Consider the following 19338-nt stretch of genomic DNA (forward strand, 5'->3'; position numbering starts at 1 on the left):
AGCGAAAGAAGAAGAAGAAAAAAAAAAAACGCTTGTAGGAGGGAAGATGGCGGTGGATGGGTAGGGGGGGGGTTAGCATGGGGGGGGGGTCTTCTTCGATAAGCTCTCGTGCAGGCCGTGAATGAAAGACAAGCATGAAAGTGAGCTTTAGCCTCTTTTCCCAGATTTTCCCCGGCAAATGGAGAGGCAGATAGGGCAGGTGCCTTTGCTTGGCCCGCCTGATTAAGCCACTGTTCCCACAAGAAGCCAGACACGGCGGAGACATTGTCCAAGCTTGTCCAGGTGGGGGACCTGTCAGCGCAAAACGCCAAGCTTAAGCCAGTGTGCACCGCTCCCAGCGAAAAGATTAGGACCCGGGAAGACATATTCGTGGCTTTTTTTCCCCCTCACTCGCTCTCTTTTCTTCGTTTGAATGCTTAATTCCAAACAGTTCCTCCTCGTTCTTGCCGTCTGCCTGCCATCACTTTTCATTAGTGATACCACGCACTTCCTTACCGATACCGCACAAAGGCTGTGAGGTATCCTCGCACACAACTGCTGGAATGCATACTGGTTTTACATGATGTCACGCATCTGTATAGAATGCAGTACATGGTTCAAATTCGGTAGTTAATCGAACAAAATCCGAGAAAACGTTCATCGTTGAAACACCCCTAGATAATGTCCCAAAAGTGGTCACTTCGCACCAAAATGATTGACTGTCTTTTCAGGCATCACTTTTTGCGGGTCTACTCATGATAAACGTCTACCTAATTTTATGTTGCTAAATGACACAGGTCTTCAGGGGATGAATTTCAAGAAAAAATATTCCACGGAGCTGGAATCCCTGGAACTGACCTTTAAATTGGTTGCTTCAAACCAAAATGGCTGACCTCCTGTGTCTTCTAGGGTATGGATTATTAAGACTTTTTTGTGGGTCTACTCATGATAGATGTGCCTACTAAATTTGATGTGGCTATGCAACATCCTTCGAGGGGTGGAATTAAAAATATTCCAGAGGGAAGGGATCCCTGGAAGTGACTTGTTTCAAACAAAAATGGCAGACTGTTTGTGTTTTTTCAGGTGTGGCTTCTTGAAACTTTTTGGTTGGTCTATCTACCAAATTTCATGTTGCTAAGTGACACAGGCTTGGGGGCTGAATTAAAAAAAAAAAAAAACATTCCAGGAATTTGTAAAATTGCGGTGTTGGAGTTTCCTGTTTCATGGCGGTTCATCAAACTTGACTGCAATGCTCTGCTGGCACATGATGAAAAATAAAACAGTTTTGCTATCAGAAGAAAATAGGAGAAAAATATTTAAAAACTAGAAAATTGACAAAAATGCAAAAGCATTGGATGAAAAATACATATTTGCCAAAGAAAAACCGACAATCATTCGTAAAAATAACTGAATTTAAAATAAGGCAAATGCAGCACTTGATGGAAAATACAAAATTTGACAAATACTAAAACCATTATCCATCCATTACATTGGGGAAAAATATAGACAAAAAATAATAAAAATACAAAAATATTAGGTTAGCCTAACGAGGCCATTTGTCCATTTTTTTTTTCCCCCTCATTTGTCCCACCCATCCTCCAACGTGGCCAATTTCCTACCAAAGTTTGGCCAAACGCTACAAACAGAATTACAGCTGGAGCGAAACGTTTCATGTACGACATCAACAATAAATTGCGCAACATGAGCGTGTAGCGTGACCCCCCCAAGACGCGACACAAAAACATTTGGCAAGGGTGGCCTGACGGGTCAATTCCCGCCGTTCCGGCGAATAACACAAATAGTCAGATTTGCGTACGAACGCGTCGTCTGGCGACGGCGCCCCGGACGCCTGTCTGGCCGTGACCTGCATGTTTACGCAACCAATTATCCTCCCGCCTGCCAGATGAAAGTGGCGGCGAGAGTCGGCGAGGGAGTCAAAGAGTTTCCATTGGGGGAGAGGTGGAGAGGCATTATGAGCACATTTCTCCCAAATTGGGAACTAATGAAGAAAGATTAAAGCCCCGTGCCGCAAATGGACAAGCAGTGCCACACTGACAATGATTATTGTGACTATTACGCCAGGTGCACACGTGAAAAAAGCCTCTCGTGCATGTGTTGCGCATTTGACAAGACAAGAGGTGAAGTGCTTTGAATGAGGCCCAAAAGAGGCTTTTAACGCGCACGTTTCTTTGCGCCATTAGCGGGCGGGGCCAGCCTGGTGGGTCATGACCTCCACTTGAACGTAAAACACGTCAGTGAGTGATTGAATGAGTGAATATGGAGTCATATGCGGTATGTATATATGGATGTACGTATATGCTGCTGCTGCGTATGCTGCGTATGCTACGAACTAAATATTAACTGCATATGTGCATTTTGGCGTGGACTCACTGTTTTAGTTCCAGTCTAAATTTTGCTGGCTCAATGGTGGCATTAGACGTACTTAGCCAATTTTGACTTTGGGTCTGGAGCCGCACCAGTTCTAAGGCGAGGCATCGACTGAGGCAGCCCGCCGGAAAATTTGTGAAATGTATCCAAATACCATAACGAAACACTTCTTCTAGTTCTTAACTTCCCAGCACTGATAACTGATCACATCCATTGCTGTTTTTGCTAGGGATAGACCGATTATTGGCCAGGCCGATTATCGGCGCCAATATTCTGCGTTTTGATGAATATCGGCATCGGCCTTTTGAAAACATCTGATGGCCGATAATAGATCAATTTTAAACAGTTTATAATCAAAACTAAGAGATGTGAAAGTTTAATTTTCTGTCATTTTGACATTTTGGAGAACTTCATTTACTGTCGAAAACTATATGGAGCTATTTTTTTCTTAAGTGTTTTCATTTCACTCCTGGGTGCTCCCTAAACTTTTTGTTAGAATTTGATAAAGATGTATATTGTCAAAAATGTATAGTAATAATGATACAAAAAAAAAAATCGACATTATGCAAATCTGAAAAATTGTTCAATTAACATATGCTCAAAGACGTTTCAACAAAGTTAAGAATTTTCTCTCTCTTTTTTTTTTTTTTTTTCGATTTTGATGCCAATTTCTTTTTTACGGAAAACGAATATCGGTGATCGGCCGCCTCGACTACTAATAATCGTATCGGCCCTGAAAAAAGCATATCGCCTAGCTCTAGTTTTTGCATGCTTAAACATGATCGCATATTTTCGTGAGTACTGTCCCGTAAGAGAAACACATACGCTGCATGTCAACATTGGGGAATACTTTCCCTGTGTACTTTTCCGCACGAGAGGTTACAGAATACGTGTCGTACAGTACAGCCTTCCATCATCTGCACCTAAGCTGCGGGAATACAAACAAGCGCCTGCATGGCGGAATTCCTGTCACAAGTTATTGGGCAGCTAAGAGGGCGGGAAATCCTCAACTGCAATATTCTCACCCGGGTAAATCTCAAACGCTGAATAACACAAGCCAAGCAATTTAAGCGGGAAGGTCATAGCAAAGTAAAAGCGGGAGGGTAGTGGGGGGATTGTGAGAAAAATAAATAAAAAATAAATAAAAAGTGCTTTTTCTGAGAGAGATGAGATATGGCGGGAGATGACTTGACGGCAGGTCCACAAAAAGTAATGAATATCCCCATGCGGCGCACCGCGACTTTGAGGAAACTGTCAGTCCGATAAAAATTATATTTCAGACGAATGATAACTAAAAAAAAAATATATATATATATATATATATATATATATATATAGGGGAAAAAGAGGCACAATAGCAAGAAAGGACACACGTCTGCCTGATGTCGCCCTTAATCCCGGACAAGACCTGACAGCCGTCAAACGTCAATGCTTGAGCAAACAAACAAAACCATTGCGCCGAGAAAAAATATTTATTTTAAAGGGGACACAATTGTGGAAATTTGACTTTTTAATGTTTGCAATACGGATGTGTGTCTGAAACGTGTGTCTGAAATTACCTGCCAACCCCTCAAGTGTGAAATTAAAGGGAGTTTGCTGGTTAAAACTGTCAGCAAGATTTGAATGTAGCCTCACTTCTTCGCTGATCTTCCGCCGGACCCCTCGACGCTCTGACCAAAGTGTCAGAGAGTCGAGAGTCATCACAAACGTGCACGCGCATAATTGACAAACGGAGCGTTTTACAATGGCATCCGAAAGTGTGTAATCAGAATAAATAGTCACAGAGAATGCATATGCAGTAGTACTAGCAATACTAAGCTAGCATTAGCAATGTAAACAAGCTGACGTTAGCCTTGGCTGCTAGGTTACTAGCATGACTTATTGGTAATGGAATGTTAGGAGAAAAATAAATCATAGCAGTTTGAGGTTTTGTTTTTTGGACTGTAGAAACAGTTAAAAATCAATGAGAGGAGATAAAAGCAAACTTTAAATTCTAATGCTAATCAAACATCCAACTTTCGTACCCGGACATGAAACATCATTTGTGGGGACAAAGTCTAGGGCCCTCACCGGGGGCCTGGAGGTCCGGGGTGGAACTTATGTTAACAAATCCGTTTTTTGGGCTCAGAAAGCCGGATTTGGAATTTTGGAACGGGGTCCCCCATGGTACTCAGGACCGGTTGTGTTCTGGCGGAATTTGGGAGAATTTGCACCGGTTTCCCTAACTAGGATGTAGGGTTGGGGTTAGTGGGTCAGGATGTTAGGATTCGGGTTAGGTTCAATATTACAGAGTTCGAGTTACCAAAGGAACAAGCAAAAGTGATTAAATAAATTAGGATAAAGAGGGTTGGGTTAGGAATAATATTAAGCTTAGTGTTGCAAAAGAAACGTTGAAATGTGAGAATCTGATGAACATTTCCAAAAATAACTTCCGAGTTATTATGGGAACGTAAATAATGAAGTTAAGGCAAATGTATGAATCGAAACTCCTTCAATGCATCAATTTACTTTCTTTTGTGTGCTCACAATAAACTGAGCGGCCGCAAATGTGTTTTGCCTTGTGTGGTTGAAAAATAAAGCATCCTTGGGCAAAACTACACTGGCGTGTCTCACTGCAAAATCTCGATGTCTGTCCTCTGAATAAATCACCAGCGTCTATTGAGTCCGTTGCGGCGCGACAACACTGGGCCGCCATTCAGCCCCGGAACCCGTCAAAGACTTCCAAGCCCAAGTTAGCGACGGGAATTAAGGAGCGTTTGCCAATATTGTGGATCAAGAACGGCAGGAAGAAAAGCGCCATTCTCAACGCTACCTGGCCAGGGGAATAAAGCCACAATGGACATCAAACAATCCGCCCATTCACGTCTACTTAAGGGACCTTGGAGCGCTCGCAACAAACACGAGACGAGCCACATGAAAGCGGCTGAATCGCGCCTTGTATTAGCCGCACGCCCCTTTTGTGCGCGACAATGGAGTTCTCGTTAAAAGTATTCATAAAAAAAAAAAAAAAAAGAAAAAAGTTGCCTTTGCAAAATGTTGCAAAAAGTTTGCTGTGTGTATTTGCGACTCACAGAGAGGACACCGCCAAGGGCGAGGACATCAAGGATAAATGTTACAGCACTACTTTTAAAAAGTAGGGGTTTTCTAACTTTGTGGATGCAGGGCAGACATTTTTTTCAAGGACCCCCACAGAATCCTAACATCAATTGCACGTCACTGCAAAGCTAAACGCCAATTCACAGCCACTGCTGGTCCCAAGGCCGGATGAAAATGGTTGGGCTGCGTAAGGAAGGAGATCAGGTGTAAAAACTATGCCAAGCATATAATGCGGGTGACTTGGGTAACCATGCGTACCCCTACATTGTGTCGGAATTAAACAGGTGTCTGTTTGAGAAAAATGTCGCATCATGACGTAATCATTGCTGTGGTTGCCCCTCTTTATCGCTGCCAGAGTTTAGAGTTGCTTGCCTTCAGTGTAGTACCACATTGTGCCACAACATGCCGGGCAGCACTGAGCTGTACGAGCTGATCTGCAGCATTATTAACAGAAAGAAAATGAAAACTGAGAGTGATGAAAAGTGAGAGCGAGAGCGAGAGAGAATAACTACAAATAAAAAAAGAATTTAAAAAATAATAATAAACTCCACTAGAGAGCGCCAAAGAGCCCCTCCGGTCCCCACGACACACAGAAACCATGATGTGTGTGAGAGAGAAAGTGTGCGTGTGAGAAGTCATAGAGGTGTGTGCACTCTCACCTGAGTGACACTTCTTCTTCTCTCTGCAGAGCCTCCGACAGCAGATAAGACTTATCGCCGCCCACGCTGGAGATTTGCCCTCAATCCGGCCCGAGCAACCAAAGCTCCATCTCCAAAACCGAGCGGCGGTCCACGACGCCGCAAATACGGCGGCTCGCCTCGCCTGACAGCCAACACCAAAGGGCGACGTGTCATCTGCCAAGCTGCCGTTGTCACATGATGCCACCCCGTGACTGGGGTCAAGAACAACGCTCATGGCTGAGGATTGGCGCCTTTCTTTTGCCTCTCGAACCCTTCCTGTGGCATCAAAAGAACATCAAGTCTTTTTTGGGGCGGGGCGGGGGGCAAATGTCACATTTAAAATAAAAATATTTAGGGTAGCTAGTTTACGTTTTAAGGGGTACATATGTCACATTATCGGCAATATCGTGATATTAAAATTGCCGCGATATATGGTCATCATCACAATATCGTGATAATGATTGTATCGTAAGGTTCATATCGTGATATCCCTAATATATATGTTTATTATTTGACAATATTTTTTTAATAATAAATCATTTAAGAACATGTTATAAATATATCTTGTAATGAAAAACGTAATTCTTATTTTTTTTTAAAAAGGTTTTTTCATCACATTGTCCTGAGCAGCCGACACCGTTTGCCACATTTAGATGATTATTGAGCTTAAGTCTCACCGGCAGGAAGAATTTGCTTGCAAGACTTCATGTTTTTGTAATATTTTCAAATAGCAAAGACGCGCACTCACACACCAATATGTAAATACGATTTTTTTAAAAAGTTGTCTGTTTGTCTGTGATGGCAGGAATAATATTGAGCATTGGGTTCTATTTTTTCTTTAAAGGCGGACTTCTCAAGTGGCTCTTGAAACGACAATATATTCACTTGTGCTAATCATTCACTCTGTGGAATCAAAAGCTGTTGAAACAGTGTCAGAGGATGCAAGCGTGCAAAAGGGAAAGAGCTCAGCAATTGCTGAAGGGTGTCAGTGCCATCTAGTGGACGAAACAACTGACGTCAATACTGTCATTACATTTAAAAAATTATCGAATACATTTAAAAACTCGGGTTTTTTTTAAACTTGTTCAGTACCAGACTTTTTCTCTCTGTGAAAATAAATATGTCATTGGGATAGAATGAGTTAAAATATGTCATATTTTCATGACGTTTACATTTTAATGCATAAAAGGAAACCGATCCAAATGTTACTGCATGTTTATTTATTTATTTTTTAATACGTTTTGTTGTATTGAAAATTTCCCATTTTAAATATGCAAAGACATTTTGTAACTGTAATTTTTCCAGTATTTTTTTTAATATATATTTTCATCTAACACTGCGATGATATATTTTGTCCATATATGTTTGTATTTTGCATGTTTACTACTTGTGTACTTTTTCCCCAATTACTTCTTTTTTGTCTAGCCTTTTTCCAATTCACATATTGTGCATGTGCATTTTTCTGAATTGTTACATTTTGGTCTAATTGTTTCACAAAGTTTGTATTTCGTCGTAATATTTCCTTCCATTATTTATTGCATCTTCCAACTTTCCAACTGTTTGTCATAAACCTTTTTGCATGTTTTCACTGTAAACTGATTATACATGGACTCAGATGTCATGTGTTCGTGTTAATTTCCCGAACGCGCCCACTAAGACATCCACTGGAAAAAGATGTGTAAGGAAAAGGCAACCAAAAAAAAAAAAAACTCCTACTGTGAAATGTATCGAAAGTGTACAAGATTGGGGGGGCAAAAGCGCACCCCTGAGGGCCCCCGGTTGCCGGATGCCCCTCCAAAGAGTTAGTTAGCTGAGACAATTGGGCTGCAATCATCTGTTTTATCTTCATCTGACAGCCACACGTCACATTACAAATTACAGGCGACCAAATTGCTTTTCTTGCCACCAGCCGTGGTGGGCAAATTATCTTAATTGTGTCGTGATTACGCCTCACAGCTATAGAGCTCAAACAAACAAAAGCGTGCGCACGCACGCACGCATGCACGCACTCTGGTGTGTTGATGGGAGCGTAGGGGCTCTTTGGCACTCTCTTGTGGACAACAGCTGTAACTGTGCATTATTTTTTTTCCCATCTTATATATAGATAGATGTAAATGCTTTTAAATCCAGGTTATAAACTTTGTTGTTTAATCTTTGATTAAGGTCCTCTGAACCATTTTAAATCATTTTTTCTTTTAGTTATTTTAGAAACCTACTTTTATTTCTTTTCTTGACTTTTAAATGTTTTAAAAGTTTTCTGTTAATGTGTTTAAATGGTGTCAATGTACATTCTGGTCATTTTTGGGAGCTACTTTTGCTTTCTCTGCTTTGCTTCTTAATGTCATTAACTGTTGTGTTTGTAAATGCATGTCGGTGTTGTTTTTTTGCTTGTGTGAAGCACATTTGTTGCCTCGTTCATGAAATGTGCTATATAAATAAAAAACCCTTGCCTAAACGTGTCCGACTTCCAATTCTATTGCCATTTCTCTCCCTCATAATTGACGTGACAAGTCAGGATTCACCTCCTAATCTTTACTCTCTATGTAAATAATGATGTATTGTATTGGCCTCAAGAGCTGTGCCGATCTCAAATCCCAAGTGATGCAACACCGCCATCTACAGAGATCAGTTAGTCATTGCAGTTGTTAACAAACCTGAATTTCACAGACAAACTGGGCCCATGATGAGAGAGAGGACTAGAAATTCTCATTTCAGGCATTTACCCTGTTTTCTCCATGGATTTGCTTTGATTAAATGGCATGGTAGGGTTTGATTACTAATGGTTCCATCCATTCCATTATGAAAACTTCTATTTCAGTGTGGACATAAAATGGCTGACCGAGGGTTGTTTGTTTATGTGTGGGCAGCAGATGCGCCCGACTGGGAGCTGGAGCTGCAGGACGCCGACCTTGAGAAACAACTTGGAGCAGGAGATGGAGGACTGTGTTTCAAGTCAGCCGGCATGGTTTTAGAGCCGCCACGCCTTTGCATTTTGCAACACATGAACATCATTCATATTTCATGTAGGAATGGTGTTGTGACATATTTTTTCCATCTCTTTGCTCAGTGCTCAGGAAATTTGTTATGTTACACATACACACAGAGCAGTACGTTCTCTGCGTCTCATACTGGCTCTAAAAATCATAAAAATATTGGGGCACATCTTGTCAAAATGACTCGTTTCAAAATTAAAACTTGATTTTTTTTTTTCAAATAATATTGATAAATATATTACACAAGTAGGATTGTATAACTTGAGTCACTGAAGACTTGCTTAAACTACGTTACTTGACTTTGGTTCTGACTATTGCTTGATTTTTTTTGTGCACATTAACGTGAGACTAATTGCAAGTCGTAACTTGAGACTTGCACATATGTGACTTACTCCCACCTCTGCAAAAATAATATGCAAAAACACAAAATAAATAAATGTGGCATTGTACAGGGATGGAGGCATTTTACGGTCTAGACGAAAAATACAATTATGACTGTTTTTATATCAACTTCTACGCGTACAGTTCACAATCAATACTTATCTAATAACATGACAAAAACAATAACTTGAAATACAATGCATTGTACTCACCAAACAAAACAAAATGTCAAATCTTTTTCGAGCTGTGTTGGCTAGCAGAGCCAGCTAGCTGTTGCTGCGCTGGGAGTGGCAAATAGATCCTTTTATAAGTTGAAATACGTTAGCCAGCTATAGTATTGTCCGACCTATCGTGACAATGTCCAGTGTTTCTAGAAAAGTTCAGTTTCATGTCTGACATTCGTCCCCTCCGGAGAAGTCAGCTCCGGGTAATTATGAAGCACAGTTTTATGAGCAGCTCCGATCAACCAATAAGAGGATGGAAAAATGCCCACGTCACTCTTGGCCCTCGCGAAAGCGCGGAGTTTTTCCATCTAAAATGTGATTGGTTACAAATACAAAAAAAAAAAAAAATATTTGCATGGAAACACGTAGAGGGTGAAATATGATTGGACAAAATTGCTCAACAAAACCATATAAATTCATCTCTCGCTCCTTAGCTTCATGCTAACAATTCATGTGAAAGGCCATAGACAGGCTAACAGAAATTAGCATAGTTACAGAAACAACTGCTTACTTATCCAACATAGAGCAGCAACACTCAACTTACATTTTTAATTCTCTTACTGGAGGCTACTTGGAGACATGTTTTATTTCATCTTCTGGCTGTTCATTACACTGCTAGTCGAGCTCAGTGCTGCTCGGCATGTTGTGGCTCAATTTGGTACTACTCTAAAGACGAGCGACTCTAAATTCTGGCAGCGGTATAGCAGGGGAACACAGCAATTACTTTTTCAGTATCAACTGCATGCAAATGAACAACACAGCGCCTTGGTATTGTGATGTCTTATTTTAATGAACATGTCCAGTGTAATATTGCAACGGCCACAGTGACGTCACGTTGTAATACAGCAGTGCCTTCCAGTGTAACGTAAGAGTATCAAAAAAAGCTAAACAAACTCTTTGGTTCTGTTATTGTAATACTTTTGACTTCCCTTTTTACGTACACAATACATATTCTTCAGTACAGTGGATGCTCCAGCTTTGGTTATGCATGTAAATTGTCTCCTCGAGAATGGTCAAGAATTGCATATAAAAAGAGTGCTACATTATTTTAGAATTAAAAAAAAAAAAAGATACATATTGATGCTGGGAAAATGTCTGTTGAAGGGGGCGTGTCTTGTGCATGATATGTTTTGTTGTTTTTATGTCAGTCCTATTTCCTCAAGAACGCTGCGCGGTGTCTCTCCGTCCTGCAAAAACAAACACCGTACAGTATACAGAGGACAAATATGCACACATTAATGATGTCATCACTATGCGGCGTGAGACGGGCACTAACTGATTTTTTTTCTTCATACACAACTTTGTTTTTCAGGTGGATTTATAGATTCTTAACAGTACACAGAAATGCCAGTTGTAAAATATATCAACTTTTCAAAGAAAACTCCAAAATGTTAACATTTTAAAATTCACAAATTTGGGCCAATGCTATTTTAATGGAAATAGTAGCAGCACTTACTTTAACATCCTACCAGCAGCGTGGGCACAAAGTCAAGAGAACAACACATTTGATCAGAGTCACATACAAATGTTACACTTAAAGCCAACAAAAGCGAGAAAAAAAGAAAATGTCAGTCAACTTAAGAAAAACACCAGAGTGCTGAATAAGAACCAAAAAATATTTATTATGCATAAACCTACATATCAAACTATTGCACTATAATCGTGAAAATAACCGTGCTGATTAGCCAGACTGCAAACACAGCTCGTGTCCATCTATCAGCTTATTATAAAGCTTTGTTTTAATATTACTCACGTGGAAGGCCACTGAGGCCTTTGATTAATAATCAGTGCAAAAATAGCAAATACTGTACTCATGTCATATTAATACCACACTAAAAATATGAATAGAAAGTGACTCTTCTAGTGTCGTGTTTGCTTGTAAAGATTGTGCTTATCAATACATACAATTTAAAAACTACAAATAGACAAGATAAAAGAACAGGGAAACACATGCATTAATGACATACAAGAAAAAACAAAATACGCAAATAAAAAATAACGTCCGGTAATATAGGCCGCAAAAAAAAAAAAAAAAAAGGCAAAGCGGGCAACAGTATGAGTAAATTACAAGCCTGGTCACGGCACTACTTAAACTCGCGAGTCAAGGTGCTACCGTACAAGTAGATTGAGTTGCGAGCTTGGTCACGTGACGAATTAAACTCGGAAGTTAAGGTACCACTAGATGTATAACGGTAACAGTTGTCGTGTATCACGCCAGTGGTGCGCAGTTGGGGTAGCGACTACATGGCACAAGGACAGAGGTGCAGAGCGAAAGGTGCTGGGCGGGCATGCATGGTGCAGGCATGGTGGGCGGCAGCAGCGGCAGCGGCGGCAGCAGCAGTGGCGGAGCAGCCAATCAGTACACAGGCACATTAAAGTACTCATGACGGGGCTGAGGGAGAGAGAGAAAGCTTTTAGAACACGACAACAGGCAGCCAGGAGGCCTCACTTTCTCTTTAAACGCCACCGTAGCCTTCAGCTTTACAGATGCCATGTCTGCTCTGTCGGCGGTGTGTAAAGAGACGCTTCGCAGTGAACAGAGACAGTGGTACCTTGTCTTAGGAGCGGCAAAAGTGTGGTCCAAACGGAAAATAAATTAATAAATGAATATTACGGGGAAAATGTTTTTCACCATGTTGGAACAGACTTAGGACATTTACATTCATTTCAATAAAGTTTGTTGTAGGGATGTAACGATTCACTCGAGCTCCGATTCGATTCGGTTTTCAGTACCCGATTTTCGATTCGATTTTTAAAAAATGGCTACTTTGCTTGTTGTCTCTGTGCACTAGTGTGATTCTGCGGCCATCCACAAACGCAATATGCAATGATTTTGGGAGCAAGCGCATCATTTGATCTACACATTCAAAATGTGCTATGCATCTGGAATGAAAAAACGTTTCAGGACTTAATTTTCTAGATGAATCTCATCATATTCTCAAATCGATTAATCGAGTTCTCGAGTCGATTTCGAATCGATTTTCGATTCATCGTTACATCCCTAGTATGTTGATTTGAGAGCCAAATGATTTAAGTGACATTGTCAAAAACCAATTCAACTCTCAAGTCAAGGTACCACTGTATGTAGTAGTCATTAACGGAACAAAGACAATGAACACACAGTGGGAGACAAAACACCCTAACATCTGCTTGTGTAGACACAAAGTAGGAACGGGAGAGGACCAACAAACCGGAAGAACTTGGTACAGACGCTTGACCCAAAACCACATCAGGAGTGCCAAACACAGAACCACACCAGTAGTGTTGGACCAGGTCTATGAGCACTGGACCAGATACCAGACAAATGAACCTTGACCCAGATCCAGACAAGGATCAGCGAAACCGGAATTACACCAGTCACCCTGGATCAGGAACATGATCCAGAGCATTATATCCGGAACCAGACCAGGTGCACTGTATCCAAAATAAGACCAGAAGCACTAGAAATGAACCCGACACGGAGCACCGGACCAAGAACCAGATCAGGAAATGTGGAAATGGAACCATAACCTAAATATTTGAGCCAGATCCATACTAGCAACACTGAACCAAAAATCAGACCAGTTACACTGAAGCAAGAACCAGACCTTGAGCATTGGATCAATAGACTGATCATGACAAGATCCAGACAGCACTAGACATGGAAGTAGACTGGAAAAAAATAGACGGGACTAGGAACCAAGAACCAGACAGTACTACACATGAAGTAGACTGAAAACAACTAGAAGAGAGAAACTAGACTGGAACAGAAACCACATGGGGGGAGCACTGAGCCAAGAACCAGACAGTTGTAGACATGAAACCAGACAGACGAGACACACGTTAAGACGACTTGCCACTAGAGGGCTGGACTAGTACTAGCATTGGTGACCTACAGGTAAATCCACAGACCGTATTCACCTCAGCGTGTCAAGTTCTGGAACAGTCCAGAAGTCTCTGAGGTCACATTAGGGACTGTCATACCTGGGAGTCAAACAGGTTGATAATAAAAATAAGCAAGACGATGCAACCACTAACTCTTCACCGCCTCTGCAAGGAACCCTTCTGGGGCGTCATTATTCCAAACAAAAATCTGCTTGCTGGCACCAGACTAATGACCATGCGCCTGACAAATGTCCCATGGAGGGCTTATTATGAAAAATAGCTTTGTCTAAATCCGCCGAGGTATGTTAGCGCTGTAATTACAGCACAGTGCGAACAGCTAATGCTCGCCTCAACATTGTGGAGAAAACATTTAAGGTGTTAGGTTAGAACCAGCTTTCGCTATGATACAGTCAGAACTAAGCTCTTTAAACATTTGCATTGACTCTAAATGTATTGGACTTTGGACTATAATGCACTTCCTTAAACAATAGCACACAGAAAGACTTATATTCTTTTTTATAATATTTGTAAACACTAAGCATCAGGGTACTTCTGGGTGTCAACAAGCGAGTGACTACCGCTGACCTGAACTGGAACAAGAACAAAAAACTGCCAGATATACCCCTTACGGTTGAATTATTTTCCAATTTACTTTAAAAAAACAAAAAAAAAAACAAATGACGATATTCTTCGGAATACAAGTCACACTTTTTTTTTGACAGTTTCCTTGTCTTGTTGACGGCAACAAACAAGTTCTGGTCGGATTTGAAACTTCCACTTCTAACTACGGAAACGTTTGGGTTAAAATGGTTTACGTTCACTAGAAGTCCACATTGCATTGTGGCCAAATGTAGAACTCGGATTGGTTATTGCGCCTTTTCGTGCTGTAATCGCAAATCGTAGTTGTGGCGGATGGCGCATGCCAAACTAGCAAGCTAGGTGGGGCGACGGTGCCGATGCTGGTTGCTGCGAGAGGCAAACTAATGACAATGACATTAGTTGCCATGACTACTACTACTTACTTCATTTCTTTTTCTTTTCTTTGTATTTCTTCCTCGTCTTTTCGTTCACTGCCGTCAACATGATTAAGGAAGGATTGCTTTGGGTGCCAGTAGGTGCTCTACAGTGCTGTTCTTAGTCTTGGTTTTTCTAAAACAATTTTCCCCCCAAAATCTGACTTATACTCCAGTGCGACTTGCGTGTTATATTTTTTGATTAGAGCGACTTACACTCCGGCGCAATTTAAAGTCCGAAAAATACGGTAAACCGGCGGAACGTATAGGAGAGAAGGATAAATCAAGTGGATGCCAAATTAAAGTTAAGGTCACCGTTCAAGCTTATAGTGCATTTTAGGTTCAATCGTGAAACTAAAGCGGAAAGCCAAACATCCCAAACTTTTTTTTTTTTTGTTTTTTTTTGGGGGGGTTAGTAACGTAGTTTTTGACCAACTCATGCCCGTCAAGCATGCAGGTGCACAGCGGCGTTTTCACACCATCCATCCGTGCAGTATTTACCCACGTGAGGCGGCCCGTTACAACAGCTCGTCACTGGGCAAACCTCCCCAGTCTTCAGTCTGGTTCTATGAATAGACAAGCCAGCCAATCAGAGAGCTCCCCAGTGCCATGGAGCGCCCCGTCCTCGGAGGCGACTGTAATTACGCAACATAAATAAGGTAGCTGCTCGCTGGAGGAAGAGTACATATTTAGAAGCAAAAGTCTGGATGTTTTTACGTGACCAACGTAAATCATTACCGGTTCTTGACACCTGGCAACAGGCCCGCCTGTCCTGGAGACACTTTAGGATTGACTTTTAACTTTCTTGCACATTATTTGAGGCCTGACTATACCTACAGATGACTGTCTCCCTAGACAGCTGACTCAGAACTTCAAAAAAAATGTGTGTATTTGGCCGGCAATCTTTTTTATGTGGTCAATGGAATAATAAAGATTAGAATACAAACAAAAAAAAGGGGGGGGGGGGGGGGGGTAACTACATCTTATAAAATAACTTGCAAAAGAAAGTTGCAATATCAATATCAGTTATTCAACAAATATTTTAACTATTTTATTCTTTACTTTCATCACAAAAAGAACAAAATACATTTGAGTATTTTTCGATTTCGAAATACAAGTCATTTTTAAACCACTTTTTCAAATGTGCGCATGTATTATTATTGGCAACACATCTGCACTTTATCCGCTCAATGCAGTTATGCATGCAAGTAGCCTATTGAGAAGTTTTCTTTTTTGATTCTTTTTCAACAAATCAACAGGTTATTTTATCATCTTGAAAATATGTATCTTGTTTGTCTTGTTTTTTTGGGGTTTTTTTTTATCAGGGAAAAACAGCATTTTAACAGGGATGTATTGACTGTCTATCCACTGTATTACACAATCATGTTTTCCAATTATGCTAATATAACTTCTCCACATCATTTCCACACTGTACTTCCCCGACCAAGAAGACTTTTCTATGCTGTGAAATAGTCATCGGTTTCATTTAATGGCCTTTTCGAAGCTAAACTACTATTAGTACTACTGCTCTAGCTAGTCATCTAACACTAGTAGGACTAAAAGTGTACCTGCAAACATGCGCGTCTGAGAGTCTATGTTCTGCAAATCACAAAGGTGAAAGAATACACACAAGCAAAGAGAAAGGACACGTGATTAAGAAAAAATAAATAAATCACAAGAATGTAAAGAATAAGGAGGAAAGGCAAGCATGCAAATTGTAGGTATTTAAAATACAGCAGTGCCTTGATTTAGCCTATCAATCGGTTTCAGCTCCACAAAACCACCATGATTTTTTGTTGTTTTTGATAAAGAAAAATACATTTGTATAAAAACATAACCAAAGAATGGCAATGGTTATGAAACTTGTAAATCAAGGTACCACACATGTGACAAAAGGTCGATTTTCTTTTGTGTTGGATCAGACAGAATTATCCCTTGAGGTGTTCTGCTCCACGGCTCCCCCTACTGTAGTGGAGTGCAATTTCACATTTGCAATAGTGCAGAGCAGTAAAAGGGACTGAAAAAAATTGAAAAATTTCCCCCAAATTCTGGTGTCTTTTCAAGTTAGGTTAAGATGGGGAATTTTGGAAAGATTCCAAACTGGAAACCTTCCACGAGATAAGAAAAGTCATTGGATTGATACCACCAGTATTGCTGTTTTGACTCCTATTTCGTACATTCCTGTTTTACTCCCATAAAGTTCCCCACTTTGAAAACTCCTGGCATTTTTGACCCTAGGAGATCATGACCTTTGTGTTCATGTCAAAACAACGTGGGCGCGTGTTCCTCACCTCTTGCAGCAGGTCGCCCTGCTCGATGGCCTTGAGCACGTTCTTCTTGGACGTCTCCTGGGCTTCGCCGCCCAACAGGAACTCGTCCAGGATGAAGTAGGCCTTCTCAAAGTTGAAGATGATGTCCAGCTCGCACACCTGTAATGTTTTTTTTTGAGCGGGGGGGGGGGGGGCGGAGGACCGTACGGAAGCGTTACGTCGAGATTAAGTTGAGCTGCGATAAGCCGCCAGTCGTCCCACTCACACTGCCAAAGTATTTGTCCAGCAGTTCCACGTATCTGTGGATGATCTCCAGCGTGATCAGCTCGTTGTCCTGCTCCTCGATGGCGCAGCAGAAGTACAAGCTGGCGTATCTGCCGAGAGACGATGTACGCTGTCATCTCTGTGCTTTCGGGTTTTAGAAAAGGAACGTTGTCAATTTTTCTTCCCAAACCATTTTTTTCAAAGGTCTTAGAGCCATGAGTGATGCAATAATGAATACAATGAGGTGACTCAGAGGTGACTACGCAGTGAAAAAGGCAGAAATGAATCTGTACGCAACTTACCTTCAAGGCCGACCACTTCCTTCTGCACAGGCATTATTGACTCACTTTCAACAACTTTATGTATGTTGTGATCCATCTCAAAGAAGGCGGAAAATTCTTAATTGATGACATTTAGAGAATTGCACACTATAATAATACTTTTTGGGGGAAGGGGAACATGCTAGGAGGAGTTCAGAGTGAAAGTTAAAAAAAAGCCCATCAAACGCCTTCTCCCTTCATCATCACCACGAAGAGAAAACGCTCACTCGTCACTTTGACCTCTCTGGCGTAATGAAGAGAGTCAAAGTCATGGTGTTGACGCAGCGCTTTTGCCTTATGAGAGGACCTGCAGGTGATCCGCTGGCCTGCACGTTCGCAAGTTAAGCCTCATCCTGCCGCCCGGCGGGGGACTCCTTTATCCGGGATAATCCCTCACGCGCTCTTAAAGCATGTGACCACTGGCTAATAAAGACAGGAAGCCAAGATGGAAATTACACTTTGCCGTGCTGGAAATGGTATGCGATACAGGGCAACAGCATTGAAAATTTAATTATTCCACCTCCCTTGCAAGCAATTAACCTCATGTAACATCCTCTTTTTGAGCAAAACTTCACAACTTCAGACTGCTGTGGTAACAAATAAGGCGAAAATCATCATTCACACCATATGTTTACTCTGCCTTGGTGAAATGACACTGAAGGGTTTATTTACCAAGACCATTCTTGAGCTTTTGCTCTCCTTGTTGTTGGGGCAAGCGGCGGGATACACCGTGGACTGTTTGCCGGGCAATTGCAGTTTTAATAAAACAGTATTTCTGTTAGAACTGCCACAGATTGACAAGCGCTCACCTCTTGTAGACAATCTTGAGGTCTCGCCACTCCAGGAAGCTGCACATTTTGGCCTTGCGGGCCAGGATGGTCTGCACCAGCTCCCTGGTGATCTTCTTCTTCTCCTTGTCCGACAGGGGCACGTACCACTTCTGCAGCCGCAGCTTGCCCTGTCTGCTGAACAGAAGCATGAACTGCATCTGAAATGAAATGACTGCATCATCAGAAGCATCAGAGCACAAGCGGCGAGTGACTGCAAGAGGAAATGGTGGCGAGAGGTGGTCGCAAAGTGTTTCAAATCACTCCAGTCAACACTTTTTGTATGATGTCACATACGAGTCAGACTAGCTATCGACATAAAACGTTAGTTCTGAAATAATAACAGCTATAGCTAATTAATACGCCTTTCCATTTGCTACAACCACTTGTTAGTAAGACGCTTATCCAAATATTAAAAGTAGCATTAGACCACTAGCTAACGGGAAGTACTACTAACAATAGCATACGCGTTAACGCCGTTATTTTGCAACTACTACTCGCTAAAACAACACGCGCGCCCAGAGCGTCACCTTAAAACGTCTATAAAAACACACTTTGTCAATGAGTTACCTTTAATTTGGAAGCAGTTCCGGAGAAGAGGAAGAAATCATACAGCCATCGGCAGCAGCACTCAGTGAGAAGCTGCCGATGCCAGTCGCAGTCAAGCTTGTGATTGGCCAGAGACGCCGGTACGTCGACGCTCATTGGCTGAGGGCCACACGTATGCCGTGATACGCCTTCCTGACGCTGTATGGCTGACGTAGACGTCGATCAAACAGCGGAGAAGCTGATTGGACGATAAAAAGAACGACGTCTGTACAGTACATTTAAATTAAATGAAATTTAATTAAATTATAGATATTGCTAACAGGTATCTTTCACAATGCTGTATTGATTAAAAACTGAAGATCTTATTTGTTTAAATCAAAAATTAAACCATATGTATATAATTTTAAAAAAGTATTTTTACTTTTACAGTACATTATAATAATAAAATAAAAACATCATCTTATTTTTTATTTAATAGTAATGAATACGA

General features: G+C 41.2%; 1 protein-coding gene and 1 long non-coding RNA gene across 7 annotated transcripts in view; both read right to left on the reverse strand.

The window, feature by feature from the left end:
- The window catches only part of LOC147139143 (uncharacterized), an 85611-nt gene extending 75571 nt beyond the window's left edge, over nucleotides 1–10040 (reverse strand). Inside the window, exons 1-3 of one of the 3 annotated variants that reach the window (XR_015089043.1) lie at nucleotides 9730–10040; nucleotides 6123–6419; nucleotides 1180–1233 (exon numbers count right to left, since the gene is read on the reverse strand). This is a non-coding gene — a long non-coding RNA (uncharacterized LOC147139143). Of the gene's footprint in view, nucleotides 1–1179; nucleotides 1234–6122; nucleotides 6420–9729 lie in introns of those variants that run through there. The other 2 variants (XR_015089041.1, XR_015089042.1) reach the window with 2 other exon arrangements.
- Nucleotides 10041–10506: 466 nt separating this feature from the next.
- LOC147139145 (AP-1 complex subunit sigma-2-like) lies at nucleotides 10507–19033 on the reverse strand. Of its 4 annotated transcripts, XM_086046424.1 has the most exons (7): nucleotides 18870–19033; nucleotides 18282–18460; nucleotides 17154–17262; nucleotides 16910–17047; nucleotides 16187–16217; nucleotides 13642–13704; nucleotides 11344–12133 (listed from the first exon to the last, which is right to left on the reverse strand). In XM_086046424.1, exons 1-6 carry the CDS (start codon nucleotides 19002–19004, stop codon nucleotides 13643–13645), a joined length of 654 nt encoding a protein of 217 aa, XP_085902550.1. In that variant the 5' UTR covers nucleotides 19005–19033; the 3' UTR covers nucleotides 11344–12133; nucleotide 13642. The 4 variants fall into 4 exon arrangements, with proteins under 4 accessions (XP_085902551.1, XP_085902550.1, XP_085902552.1 ...); XM_086046426.1 differs by lacking the exon at nucleotides 13642–13704; XM_086046425.1 differs by lacking the exons at nucleotides 11344–12133; nucleotides 13642–13704; nucleotides 16187–16217 and adding an exon at nucleotides 10507–10928.
- Between the last annotated feature and the right edge of the window lie 305 nt (nucleotides 19034–19338).

This window comes from Filicampus tigris, chromosome 12, assembly GCF_054856515.1.
Source record: "Filicampus tigris isolate MCC_2025a chromosome 12, RoL_Ftig_1.0, whole genome shotgun sequence".
Taxonomy (NCBI): domain Eukaryota; kingdom Metazoa; phylum Chordata; class Actinopteri; order Syngnathiformes; family Syngnathidae; genus Filicampus; species Filicampus tigris.